At 44.7% G+C, this 26,126-nt stretch overlaps 1 protein-coding gene across 3 annotated transcripts in view; it reads right to left on the bottom strand.

Moving 5' to 3' along the window:
• Positions 1–26,126, bottom strand: part of GPCPD1 (glycerophosphocholine phosphodiesterase 1) — a 150,983-nt gene that overhangs the window by 61,480 nt on the left and 63,377 nt on the right. For all 3 annotated transcript variants that reach the window (XM_077485504.1, XM_077485505.1, XM_077485506.1), the window contains exons 7-9: positions 12,279–12,402; positions 3,715–3,958; positions 320–482 (exon numbers count right to left, since the gene is read on the bottom strand). In XM_077485504.1, the coding sequence (XP_077341630.1) occupies positions 320–482; positions 3,715–3,958; positions 12,279–12,402 (531 nt within the window). The remainder of the gene's footprint in view (positions 1–319; positions 483–3,714; positions 3,959–12,278; positions 12,403–26,126) is intronic.

Raw genomic sequence — 26,126 nt, 5'->3', positions numbered from 1 at the left:
GATTTACATCTCTAAGCAACACAGCACAAAGTTCCAGGGCACATTGCTGACAACACCTCCCTGTCTGAACTGGTTGGCGTATTATGCAACGGGCTGTTGTTCCTTTCAGAATAGTAATTGTGTCGGAGACTGAAAAAGTGAGTGGGCTTGGCGTTTCTTTTGCTGGTTACAACGTAGGCTGTGGTGTGAAATTGCAGATTTTCTCTTCCCACGGAAAAGATGCCCAGAAAATGTAAAAAAACAAAAAAACAAACAAACACTTGGTGTGTGTGTCAACAACTGGACACACACCCTGGGAAAAAAAAAAAAAATTAGATACCTCGAACTTTTCCAAGAGCCTGCCTGCCGTTCCTGCTCATGATTGGGAGTGTGATGACACCATTGCTTTTTCCTGTCTCAATGATAGAAGAGGACAGCAGACAAGCAGTGCCCACGTGACCCGGGAGTGTGTCACCCTGTACCACAGCTTCACTCAAGTCTTCCTATAAGGAGGGAAGGAAAACAGAGGAACAATAAAGTCAAATACATTTTAATGGAAGCAACCTATTGTAAATAAATGGGTAAACTCACTGCATTTCATCCTGTGGGGGAAAATCGAGTTTTATTTGTGAAATCAAGGAAGAGCTCAATAAAAAACAGCCCGTGGCTGTCATGGTCTAGTCACGCTCTAAAAGCACAAATCTAATGTTGCCTGAAAATTAATTTGTTGGAGATAAAAAATAAATAAAAAAAAAAGAAAAAAGAAAAAAATCTCGGAGACAGGACTGGACCGAAATTTGGCTTGCCACACACAAAAGGGATTTATTTACGAAAGGCATTTGTAGTGCAAAGTGCACTTGAAATTGCACTTGGAAATGCAGTCGCTCTAAATCTAAAGGTGTAGATCTGAAATGAGGGGAAGCTCTGCTGATTTCATCCTCCAATCGTGTGCAGGCTAAAATGCTGTTGTTATTTGTTTTCCTTGCATGACCCCCTCGGATCTACAGCGACTGCACTTTCAAGTGCACTTTGCACTTGTAGTGCAAAGTGGATTTGCCTTTTGTAAATAACCCTCATAGTGTAACAGATTGTGTTAGCCCTGGAAACAACTCATAAGTCGTTGCCTAGATGGTACCTTGTCCCTGTGAGAATAACCACATTTGCCCCAAGTTACGAACTCACATGTTTTTGTGGTTCTAACAAACCAGGCGCACACACACGCACACACACACACACACACACACACACACACACTTACACATCTGGTGGACCTGGTCTGTTAGAATCTTTGCACCCTCTTATTTGTTTAAACCGGACCCTCGGCTATCACTTTTAAATCATAATGCACCGGGACTGACTAGAAACCAATTCCAACTGTTATATGTGATCATGGCTGCCAAGCCAACTATAGCTAGGATCTGGAAAACCTCAAGCCTTTGTATCATAGTGACCAAAGACAGGATCGCGCAGGTGATGTTCCATTCTATTCCGGCAACCAAATCCGTCGGATTTTGTCCGAAACTGTTGCAAACACAGTCGGACAAAGTTGTCGGAAAATCCGATCGTTCAGAACGTGATGACGTTATTTCGTTAGGACGGGACTACGTTCAGGATAGTAGCCAATAGCTTTGATGTAGGAATTTGATCTGAGCATGCGTGGCACTTTGTCCGATTGGAATTCTCTACACATGATCGGAGTATGTCCGATCGGAGCATTTTGTCGGAAAACATTTCCGGCAAGTTGGAAAACTTGGTCCGACGGATATTCCGACGGAAATAGTCCGATGCATACCACACACAGTCGGAATATCCGACAAAACGCTCCGATCGGACACATTCCGTCGGAATCTCCGATCGTGTGTACAAGGGCTAAGACTGAGGCAATTCTGCAGGATAGAATCCGTGAATACTTGAAAGTCTGTCATCCGTGGATTGACAACTTTCTGCCTCCCGACACCGATACTACCTTTTGTAGCCTTGAGTCACAGTGACCTCTTAGGCTGGATATACATGGTTCTTGGCTGCTTCAGCAGTGCATACTAGAAATGTGCTTAAGGGGTATACACCACTTTAAGTTGCACATATATGAATGATTATTATTGCAAAACATGGGGAAAGACTTGTTATGCGATTTTTATGTCCAAAATTGCATGACAAGTCACACAAGTGTGAATTAAACTTTATTCCCCTCTCCACCACCAATTTGCCCTTTTTTCTAAGTAAAAGAACTGTGTCCATAATATATAAATGGAAAAAGCAAAAATAAAAATTCAAAAACCATAAGTAAATGTGTCCACACAGTTCAGTTCAACTGCATCTCTGAAACGTGGAACCACGTGTGACCACGATTCAGCTGCTTCCAACTTTCCTGAATTCAGTGTAAAAAAAGCAAGTGATCAGCTGGAAAATTTTATTTTCATTGGGGTTGCAGCATATGTGGTATTTAGCCACAGAATGTAGCTAGTCAAAAGAACATATTCTCAACATTGACACAAACTCAGTCTAAAAAAAACTGCTGCATGTGTGCAATGAGATCGGGCAGTGCTGGCTTGATCCTGAAGGACAAGTTGACATTAGCCTCGGTTTTCACTGCTGCGACTCCATTGTCGTCCGGTTTCCACTGCGACTATGCAGTGAAACTTTCATGAACATTCGAGTGTATGGGACACTCGGTTGTATCGCAGTCGCATGAAAGTAGGGGAGGAACCTTTTTCAAAGTAGCTGCAACTTGAGTCACAATGATTGGAACAGCAGATGTGTTTTCACTTGTCATGCAACTTTATGTGCCACAAGTCGCATTGCAAGTTGCAGCAGTGTAAACCAGGGCTTAATGAGACCAGTTGCTCCAGGCATTGACAGCAGCCAAAGTGGTTGGTGGACCTAACTGGGGACCCTCACTCGCATTGCGTGGGCTTTCGTTATCATTTGCAACTCAAAGATGACTATCAGGCAAAAAGAAAAACCGGAGTTAGACTTACCGGTAACTCTTTTTTTAGGAGTCTTCCAGGACAGCCTCTGAGATATAGGGCTCGTCCCGGAGGGAGGAGCCCTATATCTCAGAGGCTGTCCTGGAAGAGGATATGAGAAAAAGACATTTCCCTATAGCTGAGCTCCCTACTGCATTTGAATTTAAAGGGGTTGTAAAGGTAAACGTTTTTTTCACCTTAATGCATTAAGGTGAAAAAACATCTGACACTGCCTGCGCCCCCAGCCCCCTGTTTTACTTACCTCACCCCTCGAAAATCCTGCGCTCGCCCCCGCCATCCTTCCTCGCCACTCAGCCTGGCCGCTGATTGGCTGGAGTGGATGGATGGAAAGCAGCGCAGCCATTGGCTCGCGCTGCTGTCAATCACATCCACTGACGCGGAGCACCGGGGGGCGGGGCCGTGTGATACAGCGAGCGGCTATAGCCACCGGCTGTATCACGGGAGCGCGCCCGCAGGTGCTTCTCACCATGCGAGGGAGCTCGCATGAACGTGAGAAGTACCTGTGGGAGGAAGCAGAGACAGCCGCCGAGGGACCCCAGAAGAGCAGGTTCGGGGCCACTCTGTGCAAAATGAGCTGCACAGTGGAGGTAAGTATAACATGTTTGTTATTTAAAAAAAAAAAAAAAAAAAATTTAACTTTACAATCCCTTTAAATCTAGGAGCTCTTTAAAAAGACACTTCAACATGAACAGCCAATAAATGTGGTTGCTTCTGAATAAAGATAAAATGTAATAAACAAAACACTCACTTCAAAAAAGTCAAAGAGTAACTCTAAGTTGTCTGGCTCCATGGTGTGTATACTGAACTCCGTCCATCTGTCAAGTTGGAGACCATAACCACATTCTGGCTGGGAATGCCGAGATTTGTATTCTGTGTTGCTTATTAAAGAGATCTCAAATGTGCTAGTCATCTTTGGAAGAAAAATAGGGGAGGGCTTATCCTGATCTTCATCTTCGCCCTCTTCTTCAAAGCCGCCCAGTGACAGCTTCACCCTAATTGTACAAAGCAGAGCGACATCAGTTGTGACGTCCGTACAGACATACAGTATATGTAAACAAAGACAGCAACATAAAATACCTTCTACTCTTTATTAAACCCTGAAAAACTAGCAGTTTTTTTTTTTTTATCTCTTGCAAGAAACCCATAACCGTAAACTAAAATTTTCTTTCATCAGCATAACAGGGACCTAAATGTAAGAAACATAAAGGATATGTTGTATAGCACTGAACCTGTGAGAGTTTACTTCAAGGGGAACTCCAGTTAAAAGTGAATAATGTGATTTTTCTTGCTATAACATCCAACAGTGCCTGTGCGTGTATACCTGCCATTATAGGTCCATTAACCACTTGACCACTGGGCACTTAAACACCCTTAATAACCAGACCAATTTTCAGCTTTCAGTGCTCTCACAATTTGAATGACAATTACTCGGTCATGCAACACTGTACCCATCTGAAATTTTCGTCCTTTTTTTCCCACAAATAGAGCTTTCTTTTGGTGGTATTTGATCACCTCTGCGTTTTTTATTTTTTGTGCTATTAATGAAAAAATACCGAAAATTTTGTAAAAAAAAGCATTTTTCTTCATTTCTATTAAAATTTTTTGCAAATAAGTAATTTTTCTTCATAAATTTGGCCAAAAATGTATACTGCTAAATGTCTTTAGTAAAAATAACCCAAATTAGTGGATATTATTTATTCTGCGTGAAAGTTATAGGGTCTACAAGCTATGGTGCCAATCACTGAAAATGTATCAATTTGATCACAGCTGATGTACTGACAGTCTATCTCATTTCTGGAGACCCTAACAAGCCAGTAAAGTACAAAAACCCCCCAAATGACCCCTTTTTGGAAAGTAGACATTCCAAGGTATTTAGTACGTGGCACGGTTAGTTTTTTGAAGTTGTAATTTTTTCCCACAATTCTTTGCAAAATAAAGATTTTTTTTATTTTAATTTTTTTTCACACCAAATTGTCATTTTACCAGGCTATTTCTCTCACACGGCATATACATTCCACAAATGAAACCCCAAAATACATTCTGCTGCTCCTCCTGAGTACGGTGATACCACATGTGTTAGACTTTTACACAGCCTGGCCACATACACAAGTCCAACATTGAAGTAGCAACTTCAGGCGTTCTAGGAGCATAAATTACACATCTAATACCTCCTAGAAGCTTGTAGGCTTCCTCACTAGTAAAATATTTTTTTGCCATTCTTGTGGCTGGTGAGGCTGCACTGCAGAGCACTGTCATGGCACAGGCGGCACAGGTGGGCACTGATGGACACAGGCGGCACAGGTGGGCACTGATGGGCACAGGTGGGCACTGATGGACACAGGCGCCACTGATGGACACAGGCGGCACTGATGGGGCACTGCAGTGGCACAGGTGGCACTGATGGGCGCAGGTGGCACTGATGGGCGCAGGTGGCACTGATGGGCACTATAGTGACTTTGGTGGCACTGGTGTGGCTCTGGTGGCACTGATTAGCACACAGGCGGCACTGGTGGGCACAGGCGGCACTGGTGGGCACAGGCGGCACTGGTGGGCACAGGCGGCACTGGTGGGCACAGACGGCACTGATGTGGCACTGCAGTGGCGCAGATGAGCACTGATGGGCACAGATGGCACTGATGGGCACAGGTGGCACTGATGGGCACAGGTGGCACTGATGGGCACAGGTGGCACTGGTGTGGCACTGGTGTGGCACTGGTATGGCACTGGTATGCACTGGGGTGGCACTGGGGTGGCTCTGCTGGCACAGAGGTGGCACAGAGGTGGCACAGAGGTGGCAAAGGTGGCACAGGTCGCACAGGTGGCACAGATGTGGCACAGGTGATAGATGGCACTGGTCTGGCACTGTTGTGGCACTATTTGGGCACTGCTGGGCACTGCTGGGCACTCACGGTTATTTTTTAGTTTCACTGGAATGTTCTCCTCTCCTCTCACGCTGCATCGGTGTGAGGAGAGGAGACTGATGACCTTAGCTTGACCCGGCAAGCCGAATTGTTTACATTTGTGATCGCTCCGTCATTGGACGGAGCGATCACGTGGTAAAGGACCGCTGCCATTGGTCCTTTACCGCGATCCGTGTTGCGCCGGGTCCCGTGAACTCGGCGAGCACGGATGTTCCGGCGTGCGCGCCCCAGGGGGCGCGCACGAACGATTCTCCGGGAGGCCGTTAATTAACGGCCTCTCAGAGATAGCAAACCGACCTATAGCCGTTAATCGGCTATAGGCCGGTTATTAAGTGGTTAATTATCCCCTTTTCATTTCATATCTCTCTAACAGATAGCAGCTGTGAAAACTCAATATAAAATCCTTTACTATATATTTTACGAATATATACATGTACAGTATCTCACAAAAGTGAGTACACCCCTCACATTTTTGTAAATATTTTATCTTTTCTTTTTAATGTGACAACACTGAAGAAATGACACTTTGCTACAATGTAAAGTAGTGAGTGTACAGCTTGTATAACAGTGTAAATTTACTGTCCCCTCAAAATAACGAAACACACAGCCATTAATGTCTTAACCGCTGGCAACAAAAGTGAGTACACCCCTAAGTAAAAATGTCCAAATTGGGCCCAAAGTGTCAATAATTTGTGTGGCCGCCATTATTTTCCAGCACTGCCTTAATGCTCTGGGGCATGGAGTTCACCAGAGCTTCACAGTTTGCCACTCATCCAAGATGACATCACAGAGCTGGTGGATGTTAGAGACCTTGCGCTCCTCCACCTTCTGTTTGAGGATGCCCCACAGATGTTCAATAGGGTTTAGGTCTGGAGACATGCTTGGCCAGTCCATTACCTTTGCCCTCAGCTTCTTTATCAAGGTAGTGGTCGTCTTGGAGGAGTTGGCATACTGCCCTGCAGCCCAGTCTCCAAAGGGAGGCGATAATGCTCTGCTTGAGTATGTCACAGCACATGTTGGCATTCATGGTTCCCTCAATGAACTGTAGCTCCCCACTGCCGGCAGCACTCATGCAGCCCCAGACCATGACACTCCCACCACCATGCTTGACTGTAGGCCAGACACACTTGTCTTTGTACTCCTCACCTGGCTGAAGCCACACACAATTGAAACCATATGAACCAAATAAGTTTATCTTGGTCTCATCAGACCACAGGACATGGTTCCAGTAATCCATGTCCTTAGACTTCAGCAAACTGTTTGCAGGCTTTCCTGTGCATCATCTTTAGAAGAGGACGACAGCCGCGCAGACCAATTTTTTTCACCCCATGAGAATCAGCTATTGGAACGTGAAAGGGCTTAGGTCCTCCATCCAGGAGACTTAAAATACTTTGCCATCTTAAGAGACTAAAAACCAACATTGCTTTACTTCAGGAGTCCCACCTATCATCCCCCGACTTTCATTGCATGAAAAAACTTTGGTTGGGCACTGTCCTGGGATCCGATGCTGTTGGGCGCAAAGCCGGGGTTCTCCTCCTGATTCACAAAAACTTCCCAAGTGAAGTCGTGTCTGTAGAACCCGACAGCCAGCGTCGTTTCCACATTGCACATATCCGTTTAGGGGACAGAGATCTCATAATGTCCCAATATATACACTTCCAATAGCCCAGAAAACAATTCTTTGGCGAGATCTCCACCAAGTTACTAAAAACCCTGCACATCAATCATAGTTTTTGGTGACTTCAACTCTACACTAAACCCGACAGATCCACGCCCAAACCTTCCAACTTAACCCTTCTTTGCCTCTACAATGGACTCTCTCCACTTCCGTGACATTTGGCGACTCTTCCACCCAGCGGGCTGGGAATTCACTTTTTACTCTACTCCCCATAACATCTTCACCAGAATTGACTACCTTTTTTGTACCAACAGTCTTGTCCCAATGATCTCTGAAGCAGATATTCACGACATATCAGATCACGCCCCAATTTCAGTAACTCTTGACAATCCTGACCTCTACCTTAACCCCAGAATTTGTCACTTCCCATCTTATCTCCACAACAACTCTGACTTCCAAATATACATGGGAGAGGCACGGAAACGCTTGTCTTCAGCCAACTCATCCCACACTGACAACCCAAACCTATTTTGGGAAGCTGGCAAGGCCTTCCTCTAAGGTCGGATCATTTCATATGCCGCCTCATAAAACAAAAAAACAAAAACAAACACACCCTAGAAAATTACAAAACAGCTAGCTTCCAACTGGCACAATGTTCACCTGAAACTCTCCTGAAAACAGAACAGAATGGCAGGCAGCAAAGAGAGCCTTTGACACCTGGGCAGACATGCTCAAACTGACAAAACTGCTCATATGGACGCCACTCTCCACAAATTTGGCAACAAATCAGGCAAATTGCTGGCAAGGCATTGCAAAGGCCCTTACTGCCCCACACATTACCTCTCTACGAGACACCTCAGGCACCAATAAATCCTTGCAACAAAGTCATGCTACAATATTATACATCCCTGTATGCCACAGACCCTATAGACAAAAAAGTTGTGCAAACTTTTCTTGATAAAATCTCCCTACCAACGGTTACTCCTTCCCAACTTGAGACCTTAAATGCACCCATTTCCTTATCCAAAATATTTATGACCATTCAAAATCTTCATAGCTTCATAGTTAGTAAGGTTGAATAAAGACACCAGTCCATCCAGTTCAACCTGAGTGTCTACAATTGTCCCTATCCCTGTACATTGCATACTCACATCAGTCCCTACCCTCAAGGAGCCCACAATCCAAGGTCCCCATTCATATACGATGGCCAATTTTGGACAGAAGCCAGTTAACCTACCTGCATGTCTTTGGATTGTGGGAAGAAACCGGAGTGCCCGGAGGAAACCCACACAGACACAGGGATGACATGCAAACTCCAGGCAGGTAGTGTCGTGGTTGGGATTTGAACCAGCGACCCTTCTTATTGCTAGGTGAGAGTGCTAACCACTACACCACTGTGCCGCCCAAAACCTGAAAAGCTCTGGTGAACTCCATGCCCAAGAGGGTTAAGGCAGTACTGGAAAATAATGGTGGCCACACAAAATTTTGTCACCTTGGGCCCAATTTGGACATTTTCACTTAGGGGTGTACTCACTTTTGTTGCCAGTGGTTTAGACATCAATGGCTGTGTGTGATTATTATGAGGGGACAGCAAATTTACACTGTTATACAAGCTGTACACTCACTACTTTACATTGTAGTAAAGTGTAATTTCTTCAGTGTTGTCACATGAAAAGATAGAATAAAATATTTACAAAAACGTGAGGAGTTTTTGTGCGCAGCTCCACCAGATGTTGCACTATTCAGTTTTAGTAAATCAACCCGTGTGTCTCTAATACCCACAAAGATTCAGTGATCTCAGATTAACTAAAATTAATTTTTATTTTTTTTTAGTTTTGGATAAGTGGAGGGGAATTGGAACCCCTGTCAGTCTTTATTGCTGTCTAGAGAGATTTGCCCCCTCCATTTGTCTGGTTTACCATCATCATTGAAAGGGAAAGTAACGAACATGCCACAATTTGGGTCGTCCCCTGAAAAGTAAGAAGGGAAATCTTACAATGGGGAACACTACTGATTAAGTTGCAGAGATTTCCTCTCACTTCCTGTTTGGCTATGGGACAGCAAGTGAAGGGACATCTCTAAAATGGGACACAGATGGATAAATAAATATTTTTTAAAAAAATCTGACAGGGGTTATAACTCTGGCTTACTCTATCCAAAATGAAAAAATGTTTTGCCTATAGTTCTGCTTCTCTACCTCTTCCGCCTGTTGCGCCAAGCTGTGGTATGTTTACCTCTGGTTCTATTCGTCCACTAGCCAGCTCTTTCCAAGCCAGAACCATCTACCTCCAAAAAAGAAAACAAGATGCAGATGCGCATGGTATAGGTACAGTGATATCAAACCTTGGCACCCCAGATGTTTTGGAACTACACTTCCCATGAAGCTCAAATACACTGCAGAGTGCATGAGCGTCATGGGAAGTGTAGTTTCAAAATATCTGGATTGCCAAAATTTTCACCCTTGCTGGTATAGGACATTAGAAGAGTGGATTAGTGGAAAAGTGCACAGGCAAGTGATATCACTTCAGTTTGAGGCTCCGCCACACATGCTGCAGCCACAGCTCACAGCGGGGGTGGGGGTCCAGGGCATCCCTGTGCACCGATTCAGGTCTGCATTTTTGCCTGAATTCGCACCCGAGTTAGACCAGAAGACACACAAGACCCTTTCCAAATGTGGACCGAGAACACCCAGAGATAGCTGTGTGAACCGGCTCCATTGGAAGTCGGTCACACTCTACTGTCATGCGAATTGGATGTGGGGAAACCTGCATTCAAGACTAGATCCAGACTACTTTTCACAAAAAGGCAAGTTTCATGTCTTGGGAATTTTTTTTTTTTTTTTTTTTTACTTTCTTTGGAATGCTTTGAGAAAGCAATTCATTTAATCCTCTCAGATTAAATGTAAGCAGAGTTGCATATCAATATGAAGATTAAGCCCTCGTTCACATTGGAGCGCCTTGTCGTAGGATTTGACAGGTCAAACTGCATAATAATAATAATAATGGCACTGTTCAAATCGGTGTGACGCCGATTTTGCGGTGCCGCATAGATTTGAAAAAGTAGGTCCTGCATGACTTTTGGCCATTTCGGGGGCGAACTGCATAGCTGTCTGTGCATGAAGCTGCACAGATGTCTTCCAAGTCGCACTGACCTGCAGCTTTCAAATTGTACGATTTCAGATGAAGTCACACGATTTCAAAGCTGCATTCAATGTGAACGAGGGCTTAAGCTCAGATGTAATCTAAATGTTATTAAAGTGAACAACAGGTACATCCATGATCATCATTAATAACCCCCTAAATCCAGTGAAGGCGAACCTTGGCACCCCAGATGTTTTGGAATCACATTTCCCATGATGCTCCTGCACTCTGCAGTGTAGTTGAGCATCATGGGAAATGTAGTTCCAAAACATCTGGGGTGCCAAGGTTCACCATTACTGCATCTATACCAAGGAATCTGGAGAGCGTCTGAATTTTGGGCACTGCTGCACAGAAGGCCTAGGCTTCTGTTCAACTTGGTGCCAAGCCCTGCCCACATTTGGAAGCAAGCCCTACCTCTCCAACTACAGAGACTCTGTACTATTAAAAGTCAAGGGGAAAACTTAGTTTCCTGAAGAGGACAACTTATTTCCAAATGTAGTATAAAGAGAAAAAAAAAGAGAAAAGCACCACTACTAAGTGTAGCATTTATTAAAACATACTGGTGAAGTGAAAATATGCACACACTTTTAAAAGACATTAAAAAATGTATTGAGTCTCCAGCAGGTGGCAACCTTGCAGGTGGTCAATAGTGAGCAAGGCCCTCCGAATGGATGTGATGTAAGGTGCCATGAACCAGAAAGTTGGCCAGGGGAACACCAGGAAGCAGCAGGGTGTGTACATGGACAATTACCACTGTGGAGGGGCTTCTGCCGGCTCTTCCTGGCGTTCCCCTGGTCAACTTTCTGGTTCATAGCACCTTACATCACATCCACACAGAGGGGCTTGCTCACCATTGACCACCTGGAAGGTTGCCACACGCTGGAGACTCATTGATACTTTAATATCTTTTAACTAGTTTAGCTCCAGAAGATTTACCCCCCTTCATGACCAGGCCATTTTTTGCGATACGGCACTGCGTTACTTTAACAATTGCGTGGTCATGCGACGCTGTAATCGAAAAAAAAAAAAAAAAAAAAGGAACAAAATAAAAAAAACAAACAAAAAAAAAAATAACATTTTTTTACTTTTTGCTTTAAACCATAAACCAACACAAAAATGTAAAAAAAAAAATCAAAAATTTCCTCATCAATTTAGGCCAATATAGATTGTTACATATTTTTGGTTAAAAAAAAAATGGCAATAAGGGTGTATATATTGATTGGTTTGTGGAAAAGTTATAGCGTCTACAAAACTATGGGACATGGCTTTAGAATTTTTACGACTTCTAGCGGGACTGCGATATTGTGGCAGACAAATTGGACACCTAAAACTCTTGACACTTTTTGGGGACACGAAGACAGTGATCAGTGCTAAAAAAATAAAATAAAAAATAAATATGTAAGCATAGGGAGAGCTTGCTAACTGGGGGAGGGGAGGGGGGGGGTACTTGTACCATGGGAAGGTGGCGCACTCATTTGGTGTTTATGTGTATGGTCTGCGTATTTAGATCTTATGAGCTGCAGCACCTTTATATATAATTAATAGGTTGTTTTGTGGGTAAGCGCGAGATATATACTTTTTACATAAGCAATCTATACTCTAAAAGAAAGATAAATCCAGTCCATCACCATACCTAAACCTAGACTTTTTAAATTTTTTCTTGGTTATAGAAACAGGTTGTTTTTCAGAAAAATGTAGCCGTAATCTAAGCTCAGTCTGACATGTCAGCCATCCGGAATCCACTGTTTCAACACCATCTGGCAAAGTAGATGAAAGTTATCAGTTGCAACAAACAACCTAAACATGTTCATGTTAATCAGATTTAAAAAAAAAAAAATGCATTACTTGTACAACCGCTCAGTGACTTAAAGCGTCAGTCCACCCAAAACTCAGATTTCTGTGTTTGACAGATTAAAAAAAAAAAGGAAGAAGAGCCGAGACACCAAATGACTCCGTCTCTTGTTGGCGAGGAGATCTTTGCACCAGTTTCCAGCTTCTCTCTCCAAATCACTATTTTTCTTTCATTTATAGTACAGAGCAGCCATTTTCAACCAGGGTGCCATGGAATGCCAGGGCTCCTCCAGAAGTTGCTCGGGGGTTCATGGAGCTGTGGCCGATTATCATCATTATCGATTACCAGCGACCAGCAGATGCACTAGAGCACTGGATGGAGGGTGGGAGTGGGAGCTGCACAAGTTAAAGTAGAGTTCCACTCAAAAGTGGAAGCTCTGCTTGTTTGCTTCCTCCCCCACTCTGGTGCCATATTTAGCACATTTTTTTTGGGGGGGGGGGGGTCCCTGTTTCCCTCCCGAGAGCCAATCGGAAATTTAGGTGGGGTGCCGACATCACGGGGTGAACATGTAAGTGCCTGATTATTAAAAGTCAGCAGCTACAGTATTTGTAATGACTGACTTCATTTTTGGAGAGAGGGGGGCTGGAGCGCTGCGTGGGTGGGGTGTGTGTGTGGGGAGGAGATGTAAAGGGCAGCAAAGTGGAAAGAGAGGTGCTGGGGGGGGTGCTGGGGGGGGGTGATGTGAGGGGGCAGTGGAGACGAATGCGAAGGGGAAACTGATGTGAAGTGAAGTGGGGGACTGCGATTTGCGGGCAACAGGGAACACTAAATGTAAGAACGGGATTGTGATATAAATGTGGGAGGGCTGTCATGGGAAGTATCGGGGACTTCATACATACATGCGATTTGGACCTCTCCTGGGAGAAAATTTTACTGATCGGACCTCCATGAATTTTAATCCAATACCCCATTCTAGAGTAGGAAGGAGAAGGTACATGCAGACACTGCTGAGGCAAACATGCCTTAGAGCAAGGATATGCAATTAGCGGACCTCCAGCTGTTGCAGAACTACAACTCCCATGAGGCATAGCAAGAATCTGACAGCCACAAGCATGACACCCAGAGGCAGAGGCATGATGGGACCTGTAGTTTTGCAACAGCAGGAGGTCCGCTAATTGCATATCCCTGCCTTAGAGGAAACAATATAAAAAACTGGATACTTTTTTCCCGTCACCCAAATCATTGATTCCCCCAAGATCTTTCGTCGAGTGTGGTGTAATTTTAGGTCTCTGGCCAATTCTAGGCAAAGTGGGAAACTAGAGCAACTGGAAACTACAGCAAGGATATATTTCACCGTTGAAAGCCAAAAGTAATTCAGAGGTCAGTGGGAGAGGAAGTCCACTGTTGTGGGAGGACTGACTTACCTGTAAGGTGATACTACAATACTCATCTGTAGTAATAATGTGACATCACCCATTACATGAACAAGGACTACAAGTGCACAACCACATTGCCACAACACTCCACAGCAACTTGATCACTGCCAGAGAATGTTTCCTGGTGAAAAAGGCGATTAGGCATGAACACTCAAGATGCCTAGAAGTGTCATGGAAATTTGGGATACCACAATACAAGGCTCTCCGCATGCATGTGAAAGTGGATGCATTGTTAATTAAAGAGATGCAAAAACCATCATAAACCATAATATTTTTTTATACACATGAAAGCTTTAGATAAAAAAAAAAAAAAAAAAAGTATTTTTTGTACTCACCGTAAAATACTTTTCTCTGTAGTTCACCAACTGACTCAGTTCCTTTCTTATACCATCGGGTTGTTACGCCACCTTCAGGAGAGGACTAGGCAGAACATGTTAATCTGTTAAAACTAGAGCTTTCTAGTTCCGCCCAAGGGGCAGTCCCTTAGGCAACAACCCCCCAGCCTGCTCATGCAGCCTCAGTACGTCAACAAGCAGTATAACGTAAAAAAAAAAAAAAAAAAAAATAGGAGGGGTGGGTGCTGTGTCAGTCGGTTAGCTACAGAGAAAAGGATTTTACGGTGAGTACAAAAAATCCTATTTTCTCTTATGTTCACAGACTGACACAACTCCTTTACTTAGACCATCGGGACGTCCCCAAGCAGTGCCAAAACGCGGGGTGGGAAAACATAAAAACTTTACCCACAATGGCATGTGGGAACTAGTATAAAACTTCACCCACAAAAAACAGTGTGGGAATAGCAAGGAACTAATATACCCACAAAAAACAGAGTGCTCCTCAATCTGGGAGTCACTACCTACAAACCGCGTCAAAACTTGCGGTAACAAATGCAACAGTGCATTAACTCAAAAGTACTGGGTTTTTTTACCAAAAAAAAAAAAAAAAAAAACAGGAAAAAGGGTAAATGCAATTGCAATTACATGGCCGCCTGCAAAACTCTGCGGCCAAAACAGGCATCAGCCGATGCACCGACATCTTTTTTTTACTTTGATACTTTTTTTTAAATTAATTTATAGAGTAATATTACAAAACTGGCCTAACAATGACATAAATTACAATATAAAAAGTAACAGATACCTTTCTACTTATTATAAATATTGCAAGACTTATATAATATGGCAATACTCTCCTCAGCTACCCAAACCCTCCCCTCTTAAGCCCCCCCCCCCCACCCTCACCCCCGCACCATCTTAATGTACATATATCAACTAAATTATATATTACAAAAGCTATCAGATAAGGAAAAAGGCGGGGAAAAAAGAAGCGAGAAAAATAAAAAATAAAAAAGGACCAAAGTACAACTCCATCCCCCCTTAGGCTGCTTTCACACTGGGGCGGTATTCAGGCGTTACAGCGCTAAAAATAGCGCCTGTGTAGCGCCTGAAAAAAAAACCGGCCCCTTTCACTCCAGTGTGAAAGCCGGAGGGCTTTCACACTGGAGCGGTGCGCTGGCAGGACAGTGAAAAAAGTCCTGCTAGCCGCATCTTTGGAGCGGTGAAGGAGCGGTGTATTCACCGCTCCTACCCATTGAAATCAATGGGACAGCGCGACAATACCGCCGGCAAAGCTGCAGCGGTGCTTTGCGGGCGGTTTTAACCCTTTTTCGGCCGCTAGCGGGGGTTAAAACCACCCCGCTAGCGCCCGCAGACCGCCGCTTAAACGACGGTAAAGCGCCGCTAAAAATAGCGGCGCTTTACCGCCAACGCCCGCACCGCCCCAGTGTGAAAGGGGCCTTAGGGGGAGTACCCCATCTCATCTAACCAGGGTTGCCACATTCTGATAGATTTCCCGTAGTTGCCATGTCGAGTACACATCACTCTCATTCCCCACGACTGAGTTAACTGTTTCAACCCAACTCTGCACTAATCGGGGAGGTATGAGCCTGCCATTTCTGCATGATCAGTTTTCTTGCCTGAAAGAGGCATCTCAGTACTGGCTCTAAAGTATCTTTCAGAACTCTACACCTCTCCACACTTCCCAATCGGCAGATCTTAGCCGTTGGTTCTATTGTTGCGCTAAAATTTTTATTCATGCTATCTATCATTTCTTTCCAATACTTATATAGCTTCGGGCATTTCCACAACATGTGGATAAAATCACCCGATGCACCGCATCTGGGGCAGTGGTCGTTTTGTTTCCATCCAAGCCGAAACATTTTTACCGGAGTGTAAAATACCATAGTATACCCTATGTAGCAAAAATAAGTGGGACACCTTCTGCGTGGGGGAGATTGAGACCAACATTCCCCTTTCCAGAATTTCTTTAAAGTCCTCTATTGCTATTACCCCCAGGTCGCTTTCCCATTTCACTCTGCTCTTAAAGGGTCCTGTTCTGCTTATTGTTACGGCTTCCAAGCGGGTATATATTTTAGAAATTAAAACTTTAGATGTATTCGAGTCACTTATGCTGGCCAAGAACGGAAGCTGGGTCCATTCAATTATTTGTGACCTAAACTCTATCTGAGTTGCATGTCTGAGTTGTAAATACTTATAGAAAGTTTTATTTGATATATTAAATTCTTGCTTTAAGTCTGAAAATGCTTTCATGTTGCTGCCCTCATATAGTTGACCTAAATGTCTGATGCCCTGCCGCTCCCATTCTACCGATTTCTCTATATTGCTCAATTCTGTCAGATTTCCGTTGTTCCATAAGGGCGCATATATTGATACCCCCTTATACCCTCGTAACATGGCTGTCTGACAGACTTTTTTAATCAATTTAAGTGTCGGGCATCTATAAGAGAATGAATCTGCCTCTAGGACCTCAAGCAAGGAATTATGTACTGACCCTGTTAGCAACAGGCTCCTGTTGGGGTTTCCACCCTCGGAATCTCCACAACCCCCTAAGTGTTGGAGCTGGGCTGCCAAGAAGTATGTCCTTGGATGTGGAACCGCCATACCCCCCTCTTTTAATGGTAGCTGCATAGTTTGTAGGCCTATCCTGGGTTGGCCCTTATCAAGTCTCTAAACAGAGATTCTATTAGTTTAAACCATTTCTGGCCTATCCAAACTGGAGGGTTGTGAAAGAAATAGAATATCTGGGGCAGCCATATCATCTTTATTAAATTGCAGCGACCTGCTACTGACAGGGGGAGGCGGCACCAAATGTCCCCCTTTTTGTTTTAAATTTAAGTAGTAATGGGCTTAAATTATCCATAAGGTATTGGCCTAAGTCTCTATCTATCCAAACACCCAGATACTTTAATTTTCCCACTATTTTTAATTTGGAGATATCTACACAGGTCTGGTTGCCAAGAGGGTCGATCGGTAACAAGGCGGACTTGTCCCAGTTGACAACCAGACCAGAAACTCGTTCGAACTCTACGACCATTTGAATCACAGACTTCAGAGAGGACTGAACAGAAAAAAAAAACATTATCTGCAAACAGTGATATTCTGTCCTCCTGCGTCTGTCTCCGAAAACCTTGCATCTCTAGCATTGATCTAGTCCTTATTGCTAGCGGTTCAATTGCAAGGGCAAATAATAGTGGAGACAGGGGACACCCCTGCCTTGTTCCTCTCTCAAGCCAAAAGGGGTTTGAGTATTCGTGGTTAATCTTTACCCTTGCACTTGGTTCAGTATAGAGACTTTTCACCCATCTGATAAAGGACCCAAGCCAAAACTCTCAAGTACTCTCCATAAATAGTCCCATTCCAAACAGTCCCATTCCAAAGAGTCTAAGGCTTTGGCTGTATCCAGGGCCAACACAGCCCGAGAGCCCTCCTCGTCAGTAGGAATCTGCATATTTAAAAAGACTCTCCTAATGTTAACACTAGTCAATCTGTTAGGGATAAACCCTGACTGATCCGGGTTTATCAGATTCTGTATATATCTATTTAAACGGGTTGCTAAAATTCTGGTACAAAAGGAGGGAGATTGGGCGATAGGAAGAGGGTTCTAGATGGTCTTTCCCCTCCTTATGAATTACAATAAATGTTGGCTTCCAACATCAAAGTGGGCAAACCTCCACTAGATAATGCCCACTCAAAAGTCTTTAGCAATTCCGGGAGCAAGACCTCCCCGTACTTTTTATAAATTTCTACGGGCAATCCATCTGGGCCTGGGGACTTCGAATTGGACATCCCGGCTACAGCACATTGGATTTCCTGCAAAGATATTGGAGCATCTAGCTCTATTTTACCCTCTGCTGATAAGGTCGGGATTGATGGTTCCCGAAGAAAATCATCAATTCTCTCTCTCCCTGGCTCTCTGATAGATGTATAGAGAGACTTATAGTGGTTACTAAATATTTGAGTTATCTCAGTTACATCAGTTGTAATCACCCCTCCTGGAGTTCTGGCTGCTAACACAGCAGGGGAGGAAGTGTTGGATCTAATCAGAAGGGATAACATACGACGACTCGCTCTCCTTCTCCAAATTTACATTGTTGCTGGAATACAAGTCTGTTCTCTGACTTCCTCGCGATAGTTATTTTATAAGCCTGTTTTTCTAGCCATTCCCTCTGGCTGACCAGGGTTGGTTTCATCATGTAGCGCCTCTCTGCCAGTAGCATCTCTTTTTTAACTTCGTTCTCCCGCTTTCTAGAGTTCCCCTTAACTCTAGCTACCTGTTGGATCAAAAGACCTCTGAGATAGGCTTTCAGGGAGTCCCAAAACACCCCCGTCGACGCCGTACCAGTATTTATTTGAACAAATTCATGCAGTTTGTCTATTACTTCTCCAGGGGAGCATATCAACTCTAGCCAAGCTGGGTTTAATTTCGCTGGGCTTTACCCCCAGTATTTACCGTCAGCATCAGTGGGGAGTGGTTGGAGACCCCTCTTGGCCCATACTCTATATTCCGTATCAGCAAAAGTGCTTCACTATTAGCTAGGGCCATATAGATTCTGGATAAGGTGAGATATGAACTTGAAAAGCAGGAATATTGTCGCTCCTGAGAATACCGAGTACGCAATATATTGTATAATCCCGTTTCAGATAAGAAACGGGATAGGCGTCCCTCAGCCGCTGGATTAGAACTGATCCCTATTGGGAACCTATCTAGACCTCTGTCTAAGACTTCAATAATAGGGATACCCACTTTATTTAAAGAAAATGCCACCAATTCTCATAGTACCTCAAAATTAAATGGGGGGGGGGGGGGGGGGATATAGATATTCGCTAAAACATAATTTATTTTCAATAGAGCAAAACAGAAAGACAAACCGACCCTGTGTATCAATATGACTTTCTCTGCAGGAGAACATTAGTTCCCTCCCAATCATTACGCTCACCCCCCTTGAATAAGAGGAGTGAACCGAATGATATTGGGAACTAAATTTCTGACTCCGCAATTGCGTAGTGGTATCTTTGGTCAACTTTTTCTGCAGGGGACACACAAGTCCGGGCCCAGACCCCTCTAATGCCGCGTACACGGGGGTCGGAGAATCCGTTGGAATGCGTCTTATCGGACTGTGTCGTCAGATAATCCGACTGTGTGTGGTATGCATCGGACTGATTCCGTCCGAATCTCCGTCGGACCCAATTTTCCAACATTCTGGAAATATTTCCCGACCAACTAGGCCGGTCGGACGTAATCCGATCATGTGTAGAGAATTTTGATTGGACCAAGTGCCACGCATGCTCAGATCAAATTCCTACATCAAAGCTATTGGCTACTAGCCTGAATCTAGTCCCATCGTAACGAAATTACGTCATCACGTTCTGAAAGATCGGATTTTTCGACAACTTGTGTACGTGGGCTAATACTGAAAAAACTGTTTCTTAATTGGGTCCCTCAGGCCCCGGACATTACAAGAGATTATACTAAAGGTTTTTTGTCCTGCATAAAAAAAATAAACAATATTTCAGAAACAGAATCAGAAAAAAATAAAAAAATAATACGCACAAAGGTCAAATATGCTGATCAAAGGACAATAAGCCCCCCATAAAATGATCTGGTCTGTATCCCATTTATGTCCCTTCTCCTTAAAAAACACTTGATCCCTCCACTTCACTAATCGTGTTTTAAGACGTGTCCGTATCCGTGTCGATATTTGTGATACTTGAAATGCTTAATAAATAAATGTGGTGTTTCCACCCAGTAACCCTCCTCCCCCCAACCTCCCATACCCTCCCCGCTCTGCCCAATTGCGCTACCCCTCAAGGGTTTTCCCGTGACCTTACCATACCTATCCCCTCTTACATCCCACCCTTGTAGTCCTTGTAATCTCAAAATTTATCCAAAATAGGAACCTTATACTCTCCTGACCATACATATCGAAGTGCACTCACCCTCTTCCACTCCTAATTATCCTTTGTGCATAACATTAATATAGTCTATTGTAGCGTTCAAGAATATTAATAAAAAAAGACAGAGAAAAAAAAAAAAAAAATTATTTTTAAGCCTAAAAAAAAAAAAATCCAAGCTATCATAAAGCATTGCAATCCTATAAGACATCACAAGTCCTTCTTATTGTCCTCAAGCCAATGATCTGCATCAGCCGGGGTGTTGAAAAAATAATAATGCATATGTTATTTTATACTTCATTAAAGTGCGTTTGATTGGTATATATTCAGCTCTAGAGAGAAATCTGGATAGAAAGAAATCTTAACCACCGTTATACTTGATATCTCCCATCTCCCTGGCCTTTCGTAGCAAAGCCACCTTATCGTTATAATTCAAAAGTTTCAAGAGAAGGGGTCTGGGATGGCCGCCCACTTGGCGTGAGATAAAGGGGACGCGATGCGCTCTTTCAAGACAAAAAAAAAAAAAAAAGTGTAAAAATCGCAGAGCCTAGTGCGTCCCTAATCCACCTCTCCAGAAACACTATGGGATTAGAGCCCTCACTGTGCTCTGGGAGGCCTAGCACTCTCACATTATTTCTGCGATTTCTATTTTCTATCGCGTCAAGTTTTTCTGCTTGTATGTCCATTCGTTCCTTCAGACCCTTTATTTCATGCGCCAGTGGGGAAAAAGCGTCCTCTAAAAGTGCTTACTCTTTCCTCTAGAGCTGAAGTCCTTTCTGCAATCTTCAAGTGCCAGGGATCTGCAAGTGCCAGGGATCTCAGCCACCAGAGCAGGGAGTCCCAAACTAACTGGCTCACCTGAATCTGCTGATCCAGGGATAACGGAGATTTGTCCCATTTCGTCAAGATCTTCTTTTGCAAGACTCCGGTGTGAACCTGGGAAAAACGGTACTGCCTCGAAGGAGGCCACCATGAGTCCCGGGATTCGCATGCAGAAGTGTAGCGATGTTCACCTGCAATTCATCAGCAGTTTTACCATGGCTCTGAGAGTCTGCAGCTTGTTTGAAGGGAGATAAACTCTCGCTTCCATGGAGTCCAGCAGTAAACCTAGGTACTCCAAACGCTGAGTCGGTACAATCACTGACTTTAGATTCATCAGCCACCCAAATTCCTGCAGGGTCTGCATGGTGATTGCTACATCCTCCTCTAACTCTGAAGCGGAAGATGCTCTCGAGATGAGATTGTCTAAGTAACCTACGATCGCGATCCCGCAGCAACGCCAAAACAGGGCCAATACCTTGGTAAAGACTCGGGGGGGGGGGCTGATGCCAAGCCAAAGGTGAAAGCCACAAACTGGTAGTGGGCTTCCCCCAACTGCAAATCGCAGAAATTTGATGCCGAAGGCATATGGGTATGGGCAGGTACACACGCTGGATGTCCAAAGACGCCAGGGAGTCCCCTTGATGGAGTGCAGCGACTACTGAGCGAACAGATTACCTTCTGAACCTCTGTACTTTTACAAAGTAATTGAGGGATTTTAGGTCCAATATTGGATGTACCCCTTCCTTTTTGGGGACAACAGATTGGAGTAGAACCCCTGGAAATGTTCCGACTCCGGAACAGGTACCATCACCCCGCTACTCAGCAGGTCCCTTACCGTCCCTATTAGGGCCTGGAGTATGGGTATGTTGGAGGGAAAGAATCTGTTTGGTGGCCAAGAGAGGAACTCTATCTTGTAGCCGGAGGAAATCAGATCGCAGACCCATTGGTCGGACAGCCGAGAGGTCCACCGGGCTGCAAACTCCCGAAGGAAGAAGAAGTTCATGCTGTAGCACTTTTGCTCGCAGGCTTGTGGTTCCAGGGACGTTTTTGTCCTTCAGAGGTCGTCTTGTCGGGCTGGGGGCGCTTTGCCGAAGCCCCGGGCAGACGAAAAAGCAGTTTGTGAGCAGAAAAAGAGGGCCCTTGCCTACGGCGTGGCTCCTTAGCCTTCCTGGCCTGTGGGAGTAGTGTACTCTTACCACCTGTGGCATTTTTAATAATGTCATTTAGGGAGGCTCCAAAGAGCCACTTGCCAAGGAAGGGTAAATCAGTCAGGGCTTTTTTTTTAGATGCCAAATCAGGCGCCTCAGCACCACTGCTGACACTGAAGCCCCTGGATAACAGAGGGAGGGTATCCAGGGCCACGTCACAAAACGTACTTAAGGCCTTGCACTAACTGGTCTGCTAGTTTCACACAGACAGGAGAAGCCTGTTGCTCCCCCAATTCACGGTACAAAAGTTTTGCCCACTCAGTAAGTGTCTGTGACACAAGTGCGGATGCCAGTACTGGTCGCATTGCTGACCCCACAACCGTAAACAAGGAACGAGCCACTGCCTTGGCCTTCCTCTCCATGGGGTCCTTAAAGGCAGGAATCCCCTCTTCCGGGATCGTGGTTACTTTGTTTAACCTGGATACTGGGGGGTCCACGACCGGAGGAGCCGACCACTTTTTGAGAAGGGGTAGCGCACCGCCATGTATTTGGGGACAGTGAAGGTCAGTTGTGGTCGACCCCATTCCTTGTATATGAACTTATCGAAATAAGTCAGATACGGAAACTTAGGTGTACGGGCTGGCTTACGGGACCCAAAGGGGACCACTGCATCAGTATAGTGATCTGCTGGCTCCTGAATTTTCCGGGTATCACGCACAGCTGTGATAAGTGCTCCAACAAGCGCTTTATCGTGCACGGACCCGGACGGGGACTCATCCTCACTGTCCGATCGGTCCTGGTCAGCGTCATCTGAAGCGACAGAACAGGGGTCACCAGCCTCAGCAGGGCCAGAGTCTGCGTCAGAGCTCACCCTGGAGGAGGGGGTGCAGGGGCAGTTTTTTACCACATTTGCGCCCGCGCACCGCCTCCATCTTGGCAACGAATATATTAAGGACTGCTGACAAAGCATCCAGAGGCACTGCACTGTCTGCAGGCGAACCGGTTGCAATTGCCTGGATTTCGGGGGAAGAAACACCAGTTTCTGAAGCTATGCTGACCCTACCCTGTCTGCCAGCTGTTGGGGACTTAGGACAGTGATGGTCCCACCCTCCTAACTGCTGAGGGGCCCCACTGCAAGGCTCACCACCCTGACTGAGTTCTGCACCATCCAGATAGGTGTGCCTGTGTCAGCTCCCAGATGCTTAAGAGACAAAACCGCGCTGTGCTGAGCTCCACTGTACAGCGCTGAAGCTGAAATACATGTTCAGGCTTCAACAAAATGGCTGCCGAGCATTCAGTATAAAGGACATAATCACAGGGAAAATGGCCACTGGACTACAGTAAAATGGAGACAGAGCATGCTGCTCCCTGGTCACACCAAAAATGGGCGCCAAACACTGTATGCAATGAGGACAGTGAAAAAACAGGCAGAGAAATTGCGGTAAACATCGCTACAGTGATCAAAGACAGACATCCAGGGCACGGTCAGGGCACGCCTACCCAGCGCAATCCCCACCCCAGGTAAGAATTACCAGTCCTGAAGAGCGGGGAGACATTCCATCACAGACCCAATCAGTATGGGGTGGCTGCTGGCCCAGCACACTGACATCAGTTGCCCCGGTCATATGCGTGCCCCGGGGCATTACGCCCACCGGCCGCCCCTGGAGCTGGGGGCATGTTGTGGCCGACTCAGCACGGAGCTCTGGTCTGCACACGCTCGCTGGCCAGGCTGGGGAGACAAGGATAAGGGTATCCAGCCTGTCACCCAGCCGGCTGTTGATAGCAGATCACAGGATCTTTAAATCTTGCGCAAAAGCCAAACTTTTGCAGAAAAATCCATGGACCGATGGGCCCGCAGGGTTCCTAGGTCCTTCTCCTTCACTAGGCAGAAAAGGAAAAAAAAAAAAAAAAACAACTGAGGCTGCAGGAGCAGACTGGGGGGTTGTTGCCTAAGAGACCGCCCCTTGGACGGAACTAGAAAGTTCGAGTTTTTGTTATAACATATTAACATGTTCTGCCTAGTCCTCTCCTGAAGGTGGCGTAACAATCCGATGATATAACAAAGAAGCTGTGTCAGGTCGGTGAACGTAAGAGAAAAAAATAAATAAATACACACACACAATGTACACATTTCAATTTTCTCTTTGTGGAAACTTTTTTTTGGGGGGAGTACTCTTCCTCTTTAAAACTCAATGCACCATGTACAGTGCCTTGACAAAGTATTCATACCCCTTGATATTTTCCACATTTTGTCATGTTACAACCAAAAACAAATGTATTTTATTGGGATTTTTTGTGATAGACCAACACAAAGTGGCACATAATTGTGAAGTGAAAGGAAAAATGATAAATGGTTTTCAAATTTTTTTACAAATAAATATGTGAAAAGTGTGGTGTGTATTTGTATGTCGCCCTCCTGAGTCAATACTTTATAGAACCACCTTTCTCTGCAATTACAGCTGCAAGTCTTTTTGGAGAGGTCTCTACCAGCTTTGTACATCTAGAGAGGGACATTTTTGCTCATTCTTTGCAAATTAGCTCAAGCTCTGTCAGATTGGATGGAGCAGTTCACACTGCCACAACTTTGAAGCCGACATCCCAGCGCAACTTTGGCACAACTCGCATATCTCCTCCTTGCCAGGAATCTGCCCTCTGCTGTCCCCGCCACACCGCCCACCCCCCATCGCTATCTCTTTGCATTGCGGGGGCTTTTATTAGAAATAAGTTGTAGGACACAGCAGGGATGTCCGGCTGTGTCAGGTAAAGTATATAAAAACACTGAGCACTGATATCGATGTCTGCCTCCCTCTGGTATTGGCACAGTGCGCTGTCAATTGGGACATCAGCGCTCGGTGTGCTCATATACAATACCTGGGAGATGCCCACTGTGTCATAAAAGCAATTTCTAATAACCCCCGCTCGGCTCTGGTGGTCCCTGACATTCAGTTCTGGTGGTCAGTGACACATTTCACCGGTTTGCACTTATATTAAAATGCTTTGTATTTATAAGGCTGTAACCTATCATACCGCGTGTTATGTATGGCTTGATGGCTACAGAATGAGGGGTGTGATTTATGTTGAAGTGGGCGAGTTCACATTTACATGTACAAGCCTAGTGTACCTCCCACATTCACTCCCAAAGAGTCATGGGAAACGTAGGCTGATTACAGTTAGAGAGAGAGAGGAGGATTATGATGCAATCAATGTTCTAAGAGATCCTCCCTGCCAGAATAGATGATGCATTTTTTGAATCATAGAGCTGACTTCCTGAAAATTCAATCATACACATCTCTTAAACGGTAAGAAATTTCCCAAATGTGATAACGGTTTAGCGTTTTGCGTGGGAGGGTGTACTAATGGGGTTTTTTTTTTTTAAATCTCAGCGCACTGCTTTAAGCCAGCAAGTGGATAAGCTTGTCCATAAAACACGCAAAACTGAAATATCAGTGATAATCAGAACATTTATTAACGGCAAAAACTTGTTGAAAATAGTTTCCATCATGCATGCCATTTATTAGTGGTAACCTTCATGATCTGCGCACAATACTAGTGTCACTGCAATTATATGCCAGATGCAAAACATTCAAAGTTTAACTGGGACAATGCAATTCAGCATTCTTCCAAAGGGTCACCTATAAAGAGTTCAACAAAATGGTGGCCATCTGCCCACAGACACCAGCTCCCTGTGGCATAAATGTGAATAAGATGGGTAAAAAAAAAAAAAAAAAGAAAAAAAAAAAAGGAAAAAATAGCTTCAGCTCCTGTTCTCCACCTGTAGGGAACTCCTCAGACGCATTTTGCCCCTTTTCATAGAGCCTCTACAATTAAGCCCCAAAAAGGATGAAACGTACCAAGCCTTCAGGCCTTTGTTTTCTGGACTGGGCAATGGGAGGAGAGCAGGTCAAGAGAAGGTGCAAAAACGTGTAGTGAAGTGAATTGGTAAGCGCTCCCATTAAACGCTGAAAAACACCTAAAAACTTTTACGAAAGAAAAAAAAAAAAAAAAAAAAAAAAGGAAAGAAAAAAGGGAGCGCAT

Source organism: Lithobates pipiens, unplaced genomic scaffold, assembly GCF_037356315.1.
Source record: "Lithobates pipiens isolate NorthernLeopardFrog02 unplaced genomic scaffold, aLitPip1_a1.2 Scaffold_18, whole genome shotgun sequence".
In the NCBI taxonomy this organism is placed as follows: domain Eukaryota; kingdom Metazoa; phylum Chordata; class Amphibia; order Anura; family Ranidae; genus Lithobates; species Lithobates pipiens.
The sequence above is the reverse complement of the archived record's forward strand: the minus strand, read 5'-3'. Positions and strand labels throughout refer to the sequence as shown.